Consider the following 20,104-nt stretch of genomic DNA (forward strand, 5'->3'; position numbering starts at 1 on the left):
TTATATGGACCTCACCACCAGGTGGACCTTTGGAACACCAGGTGGACTTTCAGCCTATCAAGAACTCATTTGGAATACAGTCATTTTGGGAGAAACAGAATTATCTTCCCGCTATGTAGATGTTTGGAGACCGTATTCTGGCAAGTATGGGCCAAAAAAGGAATGAAAGAAGGAGGACGCTGTGAAGCTCATGTTGAATAACACACACACAGACAAGTCTTGGAAGTGCTGGATGACTTATCTCATTGTTTTCAGTATGGAGTTTCCCTGGTGACTTGGGTGGAAAATGTATGGTTGGTGCTGGAGATGCTGTTGGACTTCCTGGAAAAACCCGGGTGCTGTTTCTTTCTTCTCCATGGTGGGCATAAAAAACTTAGAGTGGAGACAAAGATCTGCCGAAAGTTTGCCGACACCAGATTATAAAGGATCGGGTTGACGGTGGAGCTGACGTAGAAGAGGACGTTGGTTAGCATGTAGAAGTAGTGGTAGAAATCATTGAGTTCGCTGCGGAAGAATAAAACAAAGAGGCAAGTTAAGTACCTAAAAAATATCTGCAAAAGAAGAAGACATCAATGTTTTCAATTTCAAAGTCCCCTATGCCACTGTTCTCTGCTTGCTGCACAGATTCCACAGTCCAGGTCCTCTTTAAAGTGGAGTTCCACCCATAAATATAACATTACATCAGTAGTTTTAAAAAAATGTCATTAGTCCTTTACGATTTTTTTTTTTTTTTAGATGCCTTCAAAGTGTTGTTGCTAGGCACAATAGTTAATCTTCCCACTTCCTGGTGCTTAATGCTTCCTAGGTGCTTAATGCTTCCTAACCTACACCGCACAGACTCCTGGGAATGTAGTGGGTGTAACTTTCCAGGAGTCGGTGCATTCCCCAGTCTCAAAGAATCATGTGACTTGGACAGCACAGGTGCTAAAACCTGATCTGACACTGCTTGTGCAGCACTGAGCATGTGCGAGATTTGCAAGGCTGAAATCCAGGAAGTCATACAGTCTGGCTTCATGATGCCCACACTTAAGATGGCCCCAGTCAATTTCTATCTTATAAAGTGTCTAAATGCTGTAACAACCTAACAAAACGGACCTTAGTTTACAGACTAACTTTACTAGAATACATTAAGCTTGTGTATTACAGGGGTATTTATATTTAAAAAGTGAAATTGTGGCCGGAACTCCGCTTTAAAGCTCAATTCCATGATTCACCACCTTTTTCCCTATAGTGCCCCATCATTGGTGTCAGTGGGAGGAATAGTGCCATATCATTGGTGTCAGTGGGAGGAATAGTGTCCCATCATTGGTGTCAGTGGGAGGAATGGTGTCCCATCATTGGTGCCAATGGGATGAATAGTGCCCCATCATTGGTATTAGCGGGAGGAATGCTGCCCTATCATTGGTGTTTGTGTCAGTGGGAGGAATAATGGAGAAAAGTATACCGCTCTAAAAACAATCAATCCCCATTGCTTCCGTCCCAACAAACCAAGAGGGTGCTGGCTGTGCTCAATTACCATGAGATGAAAGAAAAATTCTGGATCGCCACACTCCTCAAAACACGATGTCTTTATTCAAAACATGAAAAAACAACAAAAATTCAAATGGAAAAAACAGCCAAAATCCATGCAGTCAACCAAGAAGTGGATTAGGAAAAAAGAGCTAGCATGTTTCGCATCCTGTGATGCTTACTCGTAGCTGAGAGGAATAATGGCCCATTGTTTGTGCCAGTGGCAGAAACTATGGAGAATAGTGCCTTTTACCATTGGGAAAAACAGTGCTGAATAAAGATAAGCAAAGGGCCACATCTGGCCCCCGGGCCGCAATTTGGAGACCAGTGTTCTAGAGGGAACACAAAAAGCATTTTTTTTCCACCTTCCACCATCCTTATCCTTCCTCTCAACTTTACGACTGGTGTCCGCAGCTGCTTCCTTCTGCAGTGCCACTCCATCAGTTTGCAGGCAGTCCCAACATCATCCTGTGCAATGCTGGACCTTGAAGTTCTGCATTGTAAGTGAAGACACCGAGATCCCACCCACAACCAGGAGCAGAATAGAGAAGAGTAGAGCAGCAATTGCTGGGGGAGCGAACGATTAGGTATGTAAAACAACTGCCCCCCCCCCCCTCCAGACCAAAACAAGCTTTTAACCCTTGAAATGCAAGGGGAGCCCTACTGCAAGGGTAACTTTTGATTGTACTTGGAATTTAGCTTTAATAATACTTGAAGTACTTCCCAAATTCTTTACTTACTCTGTCCAGAGCTCCTCCGGGATGTAACAAAACATCAGTCGCCGCACGTGATATGGGAGCCAGCAGACAACAAACGCTATGACTACCACGCCTGTAAAGAGAGAAGGACATGGTGATATGGAAGTAGTAAAAAAATATACTGCGCTTGTTTGAAACGATAGAGTGAAAAAGCTGCAACTAAAAGATGTTATACTACATTAAACAAATTATAAACAAAGAAAAAGTCGCGCTAATATGGCCTAATTGGCGCTGTGTACTGAAACAGCTACCTAAAGGTTAAATTAAACAACAAATTAGTGACTGTTAGTGAATAAACTGGTCAGTAATCAAAATGTGATACATTCAATGCATAATATACATGTGAAAATCAGTGAACAATCGCAACTGAGCCGTGATCCAATATAGAGTCCACCATATAGGAAATAAAGTTCATAAAAAAAGTCTCCCAAGTGAGTAGGTCATCAAAACATCCCAGGAAAAAAGGTGATGAGAAAGGCACTTCCACCAAGGTCACAAACTGCCTCTTACCGAATTTAAATGATCTCTAAATTATAGGAGATCAAATACAGCATAAACGATGATATCCTTGAAAGGTTTATGCAGCTCAGAATGATCAGGATGGTGGATGGTCTCAATCGGTATGCCAACACGGGATGTATATGGAAAGGAAGAGGGAATCACATAGTGTAAAATCCTCAAGTTTAATATGTATTAAAAGGAATTGCACTTACATCAAGTCAGTAGATATAAAGCATCCAGTAAAATCAGCCGGCCGGCTCTCAAAAACAAACAGCCGTATTTTCCGGGTCAGATCACAAAGCGCGGTGACGTCAGAACGTCACCTCCCTACGTTTCGTCTCGAAGGGAACCACGTCCCCTTCGAGACGAAACGTAGGGAGGCGACGAGCTGGAGGAAATAAGGCAAGTGTTTGCAATGATTTCTGGAACGATTGGGGAGCTATTAATATGTTTTAGGGACTATTTAATGTGATTCATTTTAGCTTGCAACAAAAAAAAAATTATGCCTGGAACCCCGCTTTAAGGGTAAGTTCACCTTTTACGCACAATTCCCAAAAAGATGCCCATCTCTCCAGCTGCTGACACCACTGTCCTCCACAATTGATCTTGCAGATGGCAGGACGGACCCAGCACCATATGTGTGGTCCCGGAAATCCATGAACCATAAGTGTGGCCTCCCCCTCCACCTGCACATGCGCTGTCCACTTGCTCTCGCAGCTAAGCATAGCCCATAGTTCACTAGCGCTGGGTGCGTCCTGCCATCTGCAGGATGACTTGGGGAGGACAATGGTGTCAGCAGCTGAAGAAGTGGCCATTTTTTTAGGGAAACTGAACACTGCATTTTAATATGTTGAAGACACTGTGGTGCATTTTTTGGGAAATGTGTGTAAAGGTGAACTTATCCTTTAATAATTAACAGTAACCGAGGGACAGCTGGAAGTTGATAGGTCAATGTCCCATATCGAAAATTCTTAGGTGTGAGGTGTGAGGGAAAATCAATAGGACATATTCTTCCTAATATATCGGTCTGATTCTACTTAATGAAGCCTCATTAGAGGTTACTTTATTATTCTCTGTTATACATTTCTGTATTTCACTAATCCTCTGTCTGGGAATGCATCCAGCATATTCATAAAGACATTCAATATTGTCTGTTATGCTAAACACTAAGGCTACCGGGCTTAGCTCATCTTGCAGAAACCAAAATGCACACTTAAAAAAAGATCCAAAAGGTTGCTAAGTCTAAATTACAAGGAAAGGCAATTTAGGGTTTTTTGTCTAAGGCTCCATTCTCAGGCGGCTTCGGCGTTCGGCATAGCCGACAATGTGTAAATCACCCCTCCAGCGAAAACCGCGGTAAAAAAACGCTGCGTTTTGTCGTGGCAAATCGCGGTACAAAACGCTGCGTTAAGGTGTGAATGCAGCCTTAATATCCAAGGTCATTTCCATGTTAGGACTCATTCAGACAGGCATGTTGGTTTATGCAGGAACTTGCTGGCAACAAGATTCTCTGTAAAAAGTTGTCCGTTGTAACGTTGTAATGTTTGTGCATTTGATCTCTCCGTTGATCCCCGCTGAGCCGGCGGATGACAGGGCGGTCCCCGCACACTGTGCAGGGACCGCCCTGTCTTTTCTCCGCTCTCCCCTATGGGGGGAATCGGATGAACACGGACCGTCTGTCCGTGTTCACCCGATCTGATCCGCCAGACGGATGGAAAAGTCGGGTTTTCCTCCGTCACACTTTGGCGGATTGGAGCGGGTCGGATGTCAGCGGGCATGTCGCGACTGACATCCGCGGCTCCATAGAGGAGCACGGAGCGCCCGTTTAGGTCCGCCAAAAAAACTGTCAGTGAAAGAGCCCTAATTCATATGTGTTCGGGTTTAAAGGGACGAGGTGGCCACCCTAGGGTACAACATAAAATACGGCCCCAGTACAGCCCTGGACACAGCTTTGTTCTGATTTTTTATGCTGATAAATGCAGCGTAACATTATGCTGCCAGATGTTTCTGTGTGAGTAGGCCCATAATAAGCCCTACTTTTTTGCTGAGTACATATGAGAACCAAACTATACTCTGTATTTGTTCACATCATCTTTAAAAGTCTGTGTGACCGAGCACTTAAATCGATATTTCCATTTTTTGTGTTTGTTACAAAATGCATTCACATACTGGATCCTTAAAGTTCTCAAGCTGTCCAGTGGTGAGATGTCCCAATTTCTGAGAGAATTCTAATTCCCCCCCATGAATTGGAATGCCGTCCCATTCCTTCTTTTAATTGTGCAATAAATGTATGTCCTCGCCTTCACTTCTAACAATTGCCTTTCTCCATTTATGGATCTGCATTCTGTCTGCCTCATTGCACCAAATCTTCACTGAATTGCAGCTGGCAACATAAACAGGCCAGCAGCTACAGACTCTGCATGCTATCTGCTCTTGCCAGGTCCTCTGATCTAGTGAGAGGGATGGGACTCAATCTTCCTCCAGCAGTTTGTGGACAGTTGGATGCTCCATGGCCTGTCTGCACAATGTCATCCAGGGAAATTCTGCTCACTAATCCATGCACCGCTTCTTCTTGGTAGACTTGGGAACTTCAGTTTAAAAAAACAACTGGTTAAGGCCCCTTTCACACGGGGCGGATCAGTAATGATCCGCCCCGTGATCCTCCGCTTGCTCAGCGGGGATCGCTCCGTTGTCCCCGCTGAGCCGGCGGATTACAGGGCGGTCCCCGCACTGTCTTTTCTCCGCTCTTCCCTATGGGGGGATCGGATGAACACAGACCGTCTGTCCGTGTTCATCCGATCCGCCAGACGGATGGAAAAGTAGGTTTTTCCTCCGTCACACTTTGGCGGATCGGAGCGGGTCCATAGAGGAGCACGGAGCGCCCGTTCAGGTCCGCCTAAAAAACTGTCAGGCGGACCTGAACGGTCTGCCCGTGTGAAAGAGCCCTTACTGGGTACTTAAAGCGGAGTTCCACCCAAAAGTGGAACTTCCGCTTAATCCACTCCTTGCTCAATTACATGCCACATTTGGCATGTAATTTTTTTGGGGGGGGGGGGGGGAGTGGGGGCTTCAGGAGGAGTGGGACATCCTGTCCCACTTCCTCCTTCCGCCCAGGGACCGCTAAGGCGATACGCCATAACGCCTTTTGTTGGCCCCTCCCTGTAGGCGATCGCCTGGGACACGTGACAGGTCCCAGGCGATCGTCTAGTCAATCACAATGCGCAGCGCCGCTCGCGCATGCGCAGTAAGTGACTGGCCGAGAAGTCGAAAGCTGCCACGACCGGGTGCCCACACTAACAATGAGGACGCCGGCCGGAAAGGGGGGGAGAGGAGCGGAGCTCCGGCTGGCGTGTCGCTGGACCATGGAGCAGGTGAGTGTATGTTTATTAAAAGCCAGCAACTACACTTTTTGTAGCTGCTGACTTTTAATAAACATTAAAAACGCCTGGAACTCCCCTTTAAATGGGTTGTAAAGGTACAATTTTCTCCCCCTAAATAGCTTCCTTTACCTTAGTGCAGTCCTCCTTCACTTACCTCATCCTTCCATTTTGCTTTTAAATGTCCTTATTTCTTCTGAGAAATCCTCACTTCCTGTTCTTCTGTCTGTAACTCCACACAGTAATGGGAGGCTTTCTCCCTGGTGTGGAGTGTCGTGCTCCCCCCTTCCCTTGGACTACAGGAGAGCCAGGACGCCCACTAACACACAGCTCCTTTCTCTATCTGCAACGTAGAGAGCGTCCTGACTCTCCCGTAGTCCAAGGGAGGGGGCGAGCACGACAGTCCTGCCGCATCTTTGGAGCGGTGTGTCTACCGATCCTCCACCGCTGCTGCCTATTGAAATCAATGGGACAGCGCGGCTATACCGCCCGCAATGCGCTGCTTCAGCAGCGCATTTCAGGCGGTTTTAACCCTTTTTCGGCCGCTAGCGGGGGGGTAAATGCGCCCTGCTAGCTCCCGAAATGCGCCACAAATCCGCCCATAGCTTCGGCGGTAAAAATAGCGGCATTTTACCGCCAACGCTATGGGCGGCACGGTGTAAAAGGGCTCTTAGACGTGCCTCTCTTCTCTTTTATACCCTGTAAAAAAAATGCTTTGATATACAAGTGCTTTGGATTACAAGCATGTTTCTGGAATGAATTATGCTCGCAAACCAAGGTTTTACTGTACTTAATTTAAAAACAATTTTTTTTCCAGTAAGTGGGGCAGCCCCGGTGTTGAGGTGACAACTCGGGAGCACAATTGGGAGACAGGGACAGAGCATGGTCACCCTATAACAGGAAGTACCTGAACAAGGACCTTTATGGCAGGATCACCAAGAAAACGTCAGATTTTAAAATATTGAAAATACCCTTTTGAAATGACATTGTGTTAAAGTGTATATGAGTTTTTACTGATTGGGCTTACACTTATACTATTAGGTGGTTAACACAGTCTAGTGGGGAATACAGCGCCGTCTCTCCATGTTAGGCTTTAGCGGCTGTATTTACAAGTTGGCTGCTGACTGTAGCGGATCGAATCCCGGGAGATACATCGCTCTCCATTCCTCGTTATTGCAGAAACAGCTTTGTTGCCGCAACAAATGTGATTATGTAGTTTGCCTCTCTACAGCACCACCTGGAACAATGTAATCCAATCCCAAGACCAGCTGCAACTCACACGCCATCTGTTGTTCCATTTAATGCAGAAACAGCAACCTGTGTTTAGCTTGATTTGTAACAGAGGATAACACGGGGGCTTACTTTGTTTTTCTCCTGTAAATACACCTGCTGAAACACTGCCAGAAATGGCTACACAGCCTAACAGCGGGATATGTATTTTCTCAAGCTGCCTATTAGATGTTTGCATGTGCCAAAAAACACCCGCGGCCATTCACACTGCAAAGTTGTGTCAATTTTTGGAATTTCTCAGTTGTGGCTTTCACATTAACCAGGGAGCAGTGGCAGGACAAGGTCGTCCAGAGCCCAGGGCAAAGATGTCTCTGCACCCCCAGTATGGGCAGGAGGTCGCCGGGGGAGTGTACGGTAGCAGAAGAAACCGCCCCAAGCTGTCAGTGCACCTGTATGCAGAAGCAACTGTGTTTACAGGCTACAGGAGAACTGCACTGACAGGAGGGAGAGAGAGAGAGAGAGAGAGAGCGCACAGCCTGCCTCCTCCTGGCTCTTTGCTCCACTCTTGAAATTTTTGTGCTCAGCTGAGGGCCAAGCTCTCTCTCCCCTCCTGGCAGTGCCACCCGGTGGGAGGAGAGAGAACACATCCTACGCCGCTTTCCGCCTCTCTCCTCGCCATTCCCAGTGCAGGGTTGAACAGGAGTAGTGATGCTGCTGTCAATACTCCTGTCAGCCTTGTAACACAAGAAAGGCACCCCCATCCCTACAGTTAACCATTGCCCCGGGCAGCAGTGCTCCCGCCCACCCCTTGCTTCGGCCCTGCCAGGGAACATCAGATACGCTGGGGCTAGGAGGGGTAAAGGAATGGGGAGAACATCTGTTTCTCATTTTGAGTAAGGAAAATACTGCTGTTTTGTTACTTGAATACTAAAACACACATACACACACATATATATTTATCGCAACTAGAAAGAAAATAAAAATAATAAAGAAGAAAAGAAAAAAACAATATTTGAGTGGTTAAAAGAGAGAGATAACATAGACATAATATAGTCATTTTATCAACTCCATCACACTACATTGAGCTTTACTATCACTATAACTATACCTTACAGCAAGATTAGACTGGTTGTAAGAGTCTGGTATTAACATTTGGAAGGCCAGTAAAATCTAAAAAGGTGTATGGGGATTAAAGGACAGGACAAAATTAAGGATCTTGCGACATTTAAGTGGAGTTCCAACCACAATTAGCATTTTTTAAATGTATGGCCCTTCATCCTGCGTTTTTATAATATAAATCTGGTCACTTACTATTTTACAATCCGCCATCGACCTGCATAGATATTCAAAAAAGATAGTTTATAAAACTATATCTACACCGTTGTCATTTTGCTTGTGGGCATTGTGAAGCCTACAGGCACTTACTTCCTGGAAGTCTTGGATGGGGAGTGATAATTGGACAGCGCACTGCATCCTGGGAAATGATGACACACATTTCCCAGGAGCATTAGGGAGGGAAATGATGTCAGAATCCTAGGTGGTTTCAAAGGCAGATTTCGTGGGACCGCATAGCAACAGGCATTTCCAGATGAGTAAAAAAAAAAAAATTTTTTTTTTTCTTTTTTAGTCGTAAGCTACAGTTTAAAGCAAAATTGTTTTTTTTTGATGGAACCTCCACTTTAAAGAATGCACAATAATAATACATATCAGGATTGTAACTGTGAAATGAGGAATGTACGCCTAAGAAAGCCCAAATTAATGGCAAGAAATACCATTTATAATAATCTGCGCTCACATTTAATGTAATTCCATTATATCTCATTCGTTTATGGGGCTCTACTTTGCCAACTAGGTTTCTAAAGCTACATTTTAATATGCCTCAGTGATAGCCAGGGGCTGTTGTCCGCCATTCACCCATCGCCCACTGATTATAGGCTTTCATGTTTGCAAAAGTGTACATTCACCAACAAAAGCTCCCTCATTTGTTCCTAGAGATTCATTGTATACAGCTTAAGTCTATTAAACTGCATAATCAATTCTTTTTAATATTCCCTGAGCCTTTAAGGCCTGGCTCTCCTCGCAGCCAATTTGTTGCTCTTTTTGTTGCGACTCTAGATAAATTATTTTTAAACGGGAAACAATTAGCTTGAGGGCAATAAAACCCAAACCCCATAAATTCTGCAAGAATTCTAAGGATGTAAAGAAAAGAGCCAGATTTACCAAGTGGATCAGGATGTTGTAGCATCTTGCCCTGTTTTCTGGCACAATAAAGGAATTATTTTCCCATCTTACATCAGGTTGTACAAGCTGACTCCTTCCTTCTCGGCAGTCCCCAAGCCAGACGCTCCAGTCTGTGACTTATAGACTGCAGTGCAATCCCCAACTGGGCTCTCGTTATTACACGGAGATGGAGAGATGAGGAAAGTCAAGACGCCTCTCTTCCCTCTTCATTTCATTGATCTTCATCATTTTTCATATCACGGAGGGTAACTGAAAATTCAATTTTCTCATCATCCAGTGAGTCTACCAGTAAATACCTTAGTTCAGTAATATGATTTAAATACAGCACAGACTAGTCAAACCACTGCTTGGCCTGGAGTAATATTTACTTGATCTTTGACAGGAACCGTGGCAGAGTTATTATTTATGTATAGCAATTGTTTAAATCTGTGCTTAAAGGGCATTAGGCCTAAGGCTAAAATTTCAGGCATAAGCAGACACCAGTGGGCTGAATCAGCTACCGCCTACTGTTACTGCTCACGTTGCGAGATCGCTCCATTGTAGTTTCTGAATTTAAAAGTACTTGAGGTAGATTCAAGTAGCTGTGCCTAAACTTGCGGCGGCGTAGCTTAGTGTGTTTAGGCTACGCCGCCGTAAGTTAGCTAGGCAAGTACATGATTCACAATGTACTTACCTGCTAAGTTACGGCGGCGTAGCCTAAAGCGGGCGGGCATAAGGGCGCCTAATTCAAATGTGTGTAAGGGGGGCGTGTTGTATGTTAATTGTGCTTGACCTTACGTTTTTCACGTTATTTGTTAACTGCGCATGCGCCGGGCGCCTACATTTCCCAGTGTGCATTGCGGCTAAGTACGCCGTACGGGCCTATTGTAAACGACGTAAATCACTATTCGCGGACGACTTACGCAAACAACGTAAAAATTTCGAATCTCGAAGCGGGAACGGCGGCCATACTTTAACATTGCTATTCCATCTAATAGATGGAATAACTTTAGGCCTGATAATGGCTTACGGAAACGGCGTAAATGTACTGCGGCAGCCGGGCGTACGTTCGTGAATCGGCGTATCTACTAATTTACATATTCTACGCCGACCGCAATGGAAGCGCCACCTAGCGGTCATCCGAAATATTGCAATCTAAGATAGGATGGCGCAAGCCGTCCTATCTTAGATATGTTTAAGTGTATCTCTGTTTGAGCATACACTTAAACATAAGTCGGCGTAGATTCTGAGTTAGGTCGGCTTATCTAATGATAAGCCGGCCTAACTCTTACTGAATCTACCTACTTGAGTATATACGGGTATAAGCCAACTTTTTCAGCACATTTTTTATGCTGAAAAGGCCCCCCTCGGCTTATACTCAGTGACAGTCTCCCGCTGTGTCATGCAGTCTTACCTGTTCGGCGGCCATCCACTGTAACAAAGCCCCACCTCCTCCTCGTCCGTGATAGCTGGAACACTGAACACTCATACAATGCTGGGAAACTGAATCAGTGTTCCGTCTATCACGGACGAGGAGGAGACGGGGCTTTGTTACAGTGGACGTCCGCCGAACAATTAAGACTGCATGACACAGCTGGAGACTGTAATCAAAGGTACATGAGGCTGCAGATGGGCACAGTGAGGCTGCAGATGGGCACAGTGGGGCTGCAGATGGGCACAGCGAGGCTGTGGTATTTTTTTTTTTATGTCACCCGATATTAATTAATAGCAATTTAATTTCAGTAAAAACACATTAAAAGTAAATTTTTGGGGGCACAAAAACACAATAAATTATCAAATTATTGATAAAATATAAAAGCACCGATTACATAGATACCCAACATGTCAAACCTCAAACATTTCAGTTCTCTATATTTATATTTTCCATAGGCGATGCTTTAAAAGCCCCCTATAGGTCATCAGTTTAGAGTTACAGGTCTGGTGCTAGAATTATTGCTCTTATTCCGGCGTGCTGCGGCGATATGTAACATGTGTATCGCAATCAACGTTTTCAGGCGTAGGCGCTCCGCCGCGTGCGTTTACGTTTGTATGTGCGTATATGTGGAGGTGGGGGCCTCAATTTTTTTGGGGGGAGAGGGGGGGGGGATTTTATGTGCTTGAGTGTAACTTTAATGGTTTACAATTAAAAACATTTTTTTTCCATCACAAGTCCCCTATGTGATGATTGTTAGGTGACACGTTCTCTTTAATGAGACACGCAGGGCCTAAAAGACCCTGCATGTCTCCCCTGCGCTTCACTGAATATAATGGCATCATAAGTCACTTCCCGGGTCAACAACTAGAAGGGGAGGACGTGTGTCCGCTCTCCTCCCTCCCCTTTACCCAGCGGCACCCACTAGGCTGGGTCCTGGGCCCGCAGATGGCCATGCGGATCTTGGGATACATAGTGGGGGGGGGGAAGCGTGCGGGGTGTGGGGAGCATTTGGGCAGCAGCCCAGGGGGCAGGACAAAGCTTCTTATCGCCATGGAGTTTGTCAAGCCCGGGTTTGTATGACACACAGGCCTAGGCTGCAGAAAGCACTTTAGCGGAGTGATTAACGACATATATATATATATATATATATATATACACACACAGGTATACTGCATAAGACTACCTTCAAATGACATTCCTATCTATGCAGCAGCATCTCAGTATGAAAAGAATATTACCAGCTATGCCTGGATCCTTCTCGCTGCTTTATCACTACAAGGAAATGTCATTTTTTCTGGCTCAGTACCACATAACACGTGAGCAGGGTATAAAGTCTGATGGCGTAGAGATATATCAGTAGCGGCCAGCTGAAGCGTGTCCTAATAATAAATGTCGCTGACAAATAATAGCTCTCAGCAGAAAACATAAGGAAAGAAGTCATCTGTGGAAACATAAAAAACTTCATTAAATGTTTTTGTAATGGGCTGTTGAGGATCTGCAGAGACCCCGTACATGCATGCTGTATTGCACGTTGGACATCCTCTTAGGCCCCGTACACACGAGGAGACATGTCCGATGAAAACGGTCCGCGGAAGACACCGACGTTCTCAAACACGGAAGTGCAATGCTTCCACGCATGCGTCGAATCAATTTGACGCATGCGCGGGATTTCGGGACGCTGGTTACACATCATAACCAGCGGACATGTCCGATTAGGTGTACTAACCATCGGACATGTCCGACGGACATGTTTCCAGCGGACAAGTTTCTTAGCTTGCTAAGAAACTTTTGTCCGCTGGAAACCTGTCCCGTACACACGGTTGGACATGTCCGCTGAAACTGGTCCGCGGACCAGTTTCAGCGGACATGTTCGACCGTGTGTACGCGGCCTTAGACTTGACTCACCTGAGCACAGGAACTATCAGAAAGTTCTACTAGTTTATGGACTGCTCTGGTGCTTTTCTCAGCAGAAAACCTCTTTAGGGCCCTTTCCCACGTAGAGATCCCATGAGGATCTGTACCTTTCTTATCCGCTTGCTCAGCGGGGATCACTCTGTTGATCCCCGCTGAGCTGGCAGATGACAGGGCGGTCCCTGCACTCTGTCAGTGTGAGGCGAGGAGAGCCGATAAACGGCACTTTAGTGTTTACATGTGAACGGCTGTGATTGAACACAGCCGATCACATGGGTAAAGAGCCGCGTCATGGGTTCTTTACAGAGATCGGGGTGTGCGAGAGCGGTGACACTGGGGCAATGTCATATGACGTCAACAAAGACTGAGAGGGGATCCCGCTCGCCATAATTTTACTAAACTGCGGGTGGGAGGAGTTTAAATGGTTATCACTTCTGCCTAGCAGCACTAGGGTCGTCGGTCCGAATCTCAACCACGGCACTACCTGCCTGGAGTTTTCATGTTCTCCCTGTGCCTGCGTGGGTTTCCTCCGGAGACTCTGGTTTCCTCCCATCATCCAAAGACATGCTGGTAGGTAATTTTGCTCTAGTATGTGTATGTATGAATGCAATTTAGGGACCTTAGACTGTAAGCTCCTTGAGGGCAGGGACTGATGTAAATATATAATAAATATGAAGGACTGCATAAATTGATGGTGCTATAAAAGTACCTGAAATAAATAAACTAGGGCTGTTACTGATTACAATTTTCGTGTTTGATTTTTTTTTTAAATCGATTAACCGACTAATTTCGATTAATTATAATGCACATACATTTTTCGGATATCCACCATATATAGTCCCGACTGTAATATCCACAGACATCTCCCCCACTGTAACATACACAGACATCTCCCCACTGTAATATCCACAGACATCTCCCCCACTGTAATATCCACAGACATCTCCCCCACTGTAATATCCACAGACATCTCCCCCACTGTAATATCCACAGACATCTCCCCCACTGTAATATCCACAGACATCTCCCCCACTGTAACATCCACAGACATCTCCCCCACTGTAATATCCACAGACATCTCCCCCACTACTGTAATATCCACAGCCATCTCCCCCACTGTAATATCCACAGACATCTCCCCCACTGTAATATCCACAGACATCTCCCCCACTGTAATATCCACAGACATCTCCCCCACTGTAATATCCACAGACATCTCCCCACTGTAATATCCACAGACCTCTCCCCCACTGTAATATCCACAGACATCTCCCCACTGTAATATCCACAGACATCTCCCCCAGTGTAATATCCACAGACATCTCCCCAACTCTAATCCACAAACATATCCCCCACTACTGTAATATCCACAGACCCCCCCCCCCCACTGTAATATCCACAGACATCTCCCCCACTGTAAAATCCACAGACATCTCCCCCACTACTGTAATATCCACAGACACCCCCCCCCCACTGTAATATCCACAGACATCTCCCCCACTGTAATATCCACAGACATCTCCCCCACTACTGTAATATCCACAGACCCCCCCCCCCCACTGTAATATCCACAGACATCTCCCCCACTGTAAAATCCACAGACATCTCCCCCACTACTGTAATATCCACAGCCATCTCCCCCACTGTAATATCCACAGACATCTCCCCCACTACTGTAATATCCACAAACATCCCTCCCCCACTGTAATATCCACAGACATCTCCCCCACTACTGTAATATCCACAGACATCCCTCCCCCACTGTAAAATCCACAGACATCTCCCCCACTACTGTAATATCCACAGACATCCCTCCCCCACTGTAATATCCACAGACATCTCCCCCACTGTAATATCCACAGACATCTCCCCCACTGTAATATCCACAGACATCTCCCCCACTGTAACATACACAGACATCTCCCCACTGTAATTCACAGACATCTCCCCCACTGTAATATCCACAGACATCTCCCCCACTGTAATATCCACAGACATCTCCCCCACTGTAATATCCACAGACATCTCCCCACTGTAATATCCACAGACATCTCCCCCACTGTAATATCCACAGACATCTCCCCCACTGTAATATCCACAGACATCTCCCCCACTGTAATATCCACAGACATCTCCCCACTGTAATATCCACAGACATCTCCCCACTGTAATATCCACAGACATCTTCCTCACTGTATAGGAAGATTAGTGCTTGCTTAGTATTACCAGAGAAGCTGGCCGAACACGAGCAGTTGAGGCCGGGGTGACGACATCAGCGCACCGCTCTAGGCTCACCTAGGCCGCCGCCTGATGGACCAAGATGACCGCCACTCCGGGAGCTAGGCCTAAGCAGTGGCCTTTCCTATGGCCGAGGCAGCAGCGGATCACGTGGTGTGCCGATCCGCATATGGTGACCCGCTCAGATCACGGATCATTTACGATCGGTTGCACCACTATTACCAATAAAAAGAATTTTGATCGATCAAAAAAAATTAAGATTAATCAAGGAACAGCCCTAAAATAAACTATTAATTAAAATCCTCATCCCTGCGTGTGGTATATCGATTGAATGGGTGGTCAACTATAAATTGGTTATTCCTAACGGGAAAGAAATGTATTATTTACCGATGCATGTATGGCCACCAATATGTGCTGTAATCAGTATCTAGACCGTGGTTCACCATCCATCACTAGATTTGAAATGTTAAAAATGATTTGATTTTTTTTTTCCTTCCATGTGACATGAACATGTAATTGTCACTTCATATACAGTATATCTAAGCTTGTCATCTTCAGTGTACTAAACTCCCCAGAGAAAAATGGAGATAAAACAAAACAGATTCTTACTATCTTATAAATTATATAAATTATGTCAAAGTATTGCCGCAGGAAAGCTGACAATATATTTACAAAATAAAGGCGCTATCAATAAACCCTAATGCACAAAAATAAAAGTTTAAATGGCATTGAAATACTATAGACAAACAGGATATCATTGATGGAACAGGGAGGGAATGGGATTCTGAACAGGAATCTATCTATTTGCCTCTCTCTCTCTTTTTGCACTGTTATGTCAGAGCTCATTAAACACGCTTCATATTAGCATGTTAATGAGACACGGCAATGCAATCTAATGAAGAGTGTATAAAGTAACAATGGGCTCCATTTTTCCTACATCTCTCGAGTTTGTCTGTCCTGAGAAATCTACTTCATTGACTTTAGAGCTTTTGTCTGGAATAATTTAATTCCAAAAACAATACAGGTCGTCTGATGTGTAGCTAATGCTTCTTCCTTTTTGTGAAGACAGAACAGCACACTTCAGAATAAAAAATGGATTTGCAGTCAGAGAACAGAAAAGGTTGACACACACGGGAAGAAAACAGGAATTGGAATGTCATGATGCCAAGAAAACCTTTTCTTCCATATTGTTCAATATGTAAAGCTGAACTAGATTTACTAAAACTGGAGGACAGAGAATCTGGTGCAGCTGTTCATCGTAACCAGCTTTTAAGGCTGGCCATACATTATACAATTTTCTTCTATAGATTGCTTTTAGATTTACCAAAACCATATAATATGAGGTCAAATGTAAGCACTTGCAATGTGTGTGTAATCAGGCAGGCCCTTGTACTACATAGTTTAAGGTAAATCTAAAGAAAATTGTATGCTGTATGGCCAGCTTTACTTCAGCTTGTTCAATGTCCAAATCATTTGGTGGAGGGGGGATTATGGTGTGGGGTTGTTTTTCAGGGGTTGGCCCCTTAGTTCCAGTGATGGGAACTCTTAAGGCGTCAGCATACCAAGACATTTTGGACAATTTTATGCTTCCAACTTTGTGGTAAACAGTTTCGGGATGGCCCCTTCCTGTTCCAACATGACTGCACACCAGTGCACAAAGCAAGGTCCAAAAAGACATGGATGAGATAGTTTGGGGTGGAGGAACTTAAGTGGCCTATGTAGAGTCCCGACCTCAACCCGACAGAACACCTTTGGGATGAATTAGAGCAGAGACTGCGAGCCAGGCCTTCCTCGTCTACATCAGTGCCTGACCTCATAAATGCACTTCTGGAAGAATGGTCAAACTTTCCCATAGACAGAAGAGTTGAAGCTGTTATAGCTCCAAAGGGTGGGTCAACTCAATATTGAACCCTACGGGCTAAAGCCTCGTACACACACTTAGATTTTCGGAACGACCGAATGCCCAATTTTTGGAGCATGCTAGTCTCATGTCAAAAGTGAAGAGGTTACTTACAACATGAACATTTTTCATACGACAGAATACAATGTCAGAAGTGGTTGAAACAGAATAGTAACAAGATAAAGATCTAAATGAGGGGTAGGGTATGGGTCATGGGAGGGGCAGGGAAGGGTACAGGGTGGGGGGATCGGAATTGTAATAATGCTATATTTAAAGCTGCATTTATGAAGACATTTTTTTGTATGTTGGCATTTTGATAAAATAAACAAATAATAAAAAAAAATAAAAAAGAAGTGACGTTGGTGCGATCCACCAACCAAAATCTACTCCAGATACCCAAAGCCAGATACAAGTCCAAAGTGGAAAGAAGATTCGCAGTCCAAGGACCTAGACTGTGGAACGCTCTACCAACCAGCATCCGATTGGAGGTGAACCACTTGGCCTTCAGAAGAAAGATCAAAACCCATCTCTTCTGAGGGCAAAAAGTTCACTTCGGGAATGGATACTAAGCGCCCAGAGGCGATTCGGTTCGCATGTGTTGCGCTATATAAGTTTTTCACTCACGTAATGTGCTGAATCGTTGTTTTATGTATTTTTTCGTTTCTGAGCATGCCTAGTCTTGCTCTTACAATTTTTTTCGGACCAAAAGCATACTGATGAAATGAAAATCAGATGTTGAGTTCACATCTGACAAAAATGTTATACTCAGCACATCCAGCTTTTGTCCGACGAAGAAGTGAAATCGGCTGTCGAAAGCACCGTACTAACGATCCGAAAATCGGCAGTCAGCTCGTCGTATGAATTTTCCCATCTGATTTTCGTATGGGACCTTAAGACTAGGATGCCATTAAAGTTCCTGTGTGTGTAAAGGCAGGTGTCCCAATACTTTTGGTAATAAAGTGTAGTTATACTGTCCATTTGCCATCTCAGAAAGTCTTGAAGTGTGCACCAATGAGAGTGAACATCCTACTAAAACGTGGCACCCCCTGGGAAAACACAGTTCCCACTGTCCCTGATTTTGGGGATCTATATAGTTGTATATAAAATGCACTATTTATCTTTCAAAAAGTGTTTCCCAGTGCTAAACCTTTCATCCAGTTTCTACATTTCTGCATTTCAAAAGCCAATATAAAAGGAATAGTAGTGGTTAAAAAAAGCACTTTAAAGCGGAGTTACACCTAAAAATGGAACTTCCGCTTTCCCGGTTCCTCCCCCCCTCCGGTGTCACATTTGGAACCTTTCAGGTGGGAGGGGGGGCAGGTACCTGTCTAATTCCGGGCATAGCCACCCGCGGGTATCTACGCCCCTTCCGGCGCCTTCCCCCCCCGCTGTCTTCTGGGAGACACACGGGGGAATGCGCAGAGCGAGTCGCGCATGCGCAGTAGGGAACCAGGAAGTGAAGCCTCAAGGCTTCACTTCCTGATTCCCCTACCGAAGATGGCGGCGGCAGCACCCGAGAGCCGAGGGAGAGATCGGCTTCGGGTGCCGACATCACGGGCGCCCTGGACTGGTAAGTGCCCTTATTTTAAAAGTCAGCAGCTGCAGTATTTGTAGCTGCTAACTTTTATAAAAAAAAATCGAAGGACCTCCACTTTAACTACCGTATTTATCGGCGTATACGCGCACTTTTTTGCCCTGAAAATCAGGGCAAAATCGTGGGTGCGCGGTATACGCCGATACCCGCTTTCCCGCGCCGAGTTTGAATACTGCGCCGACATATACCGAGCGCAGTACACTCGGGTATAGTCGGGCAGTCTCGGCTCCTTCCGCGCTCACGTCCCCGGACGTACAGGACGTCAGCGCGAGAGTTGCCGACAATACACGAGTGTACTGCACTCTGTATATGTCGGCGCAGTATTCAAACTCGGCGCGGGAAACGAGCGGGGAGGACGCCACAGAAGGGCGCCGGACCCGACGAAGAGGACACCCGAAGCCGCAGACGGACGCTGGACCCGACGAAGAGGACACCCGAAGCCGCAGAAGGACGCCGGACCCGACGAAGAGGACACCCGAAGCCGCAGAAGGACGCCGGACCCGACGAAGAGGACACCCGAAGCCGCAGACGGACCCGAAAAGGCCGCCGATGGACGCCGCGCAAGACACCAAAACTGTAAGTACAAAAAAAACTTTTTTCCACAGGATTCGGGGCAACTTTAGGGGTGCGCGGTATACGCGGGAGCGCGCTATACTGCAATAAATACGGTAATCATTTACAGGGGGCGTGTGCTTTTGCTAATAGGTGTCCCTCATTCCTGTCACAAAAAGTTTGGAGGTATGACCAAAAACCAAAGAGGAACAAACATCTACTGCAGCTTCCTGGTTACACTTCTCCGGCTCACCTACTCTCGCCCTACATGCCAGTCACCTATCACATTTGTCATGCTCCCTTAAAAAAACAAACACCCACATTATGCTTTTTGTATGGGAAGCTTAGTTGTGTGTCTCATTAGCTACAAACAGCGTCACTTTCATCAGTCTTAGTTTGTTGTAGAAAAGCTCCATTGGCAGCAGTGACTGGGAAGTACGGCTCTTTGAAGTGTCCTTGGCAGAAGATGCTTCCAAATGCTTTAAACTTGCTGTCAAAAACAAGGGAATCTACCTCAGATCTCGGCGATTATCTCTCCACCTCAATTGACAGGCGCTGCCACCTTACTTCAATATTAATGCTTTTGCTGCTTATTTGTAAGCTTCGGATAATGTTGACTTTAACGAGACAAGCAATGCTGGCTGTTATAATAATGGGTATTTGCAATAACAGTCGTTATACTTACTTATATGTACTGGAAAAAATTACATGGCTGAAAATAATGGTGGTTATGACAGATAATACAGATGGGGGTGAATTCATGGCATGGATTGGGGAGTGGGTGTGATCAGATCAAGGAATTTTTTCACCTGCTGTAGCAAATTGGATCATACTCTGCTGGTTTTTTTTGCCTTCCTCTAAATCAACTGTATAGAATTG

General features: G+C 45.3%; 1 protein-coding gene across 1 annotated transcript in view; it reads right to left on the reverse strand.

Moving 5' to 3' along the window:
* Window positions 1-223: 223 nt before the first annotated feature.
* The window catches only part of NTSR1 (neurotensin receptor 1), a 48,451-nt gene continuing 28,570 nt past the window's right edge, over window positions 224-20,104 (reverse strand). Inside the window, exons 2-3 of the mRNA XM_040329780.1 lie at window positions 2,250-2,340; window positions 224-504 (exon numbers count right to left, since the gene is read on the reverse strand). Of these exons, the coding sequence (XP_040185714.1) occupies window positions 252-504; window positions 2,250-2,340 (344 nt within the window). The 3' untranslated portion in view covers window positions 224-251. The remainder of the gene's footprint in view (window positions 505-2,249; window positions 2,341-20,104) is intronic.

The sequence above is a fragment of the Rana temporaria genome, chromosome 12 (assembly GCF_905171775.1).
Source record: "Rana temporaria chromosome 12, aRanTem1.1, whole genome shotgun sequence".
NCBI classification, from domain to species: domain Eukaryota; kingdom Metazoa; phylum Chordata; class Amphibia; order Anura; family Ranidae; genus Rana; species Rana temporaria.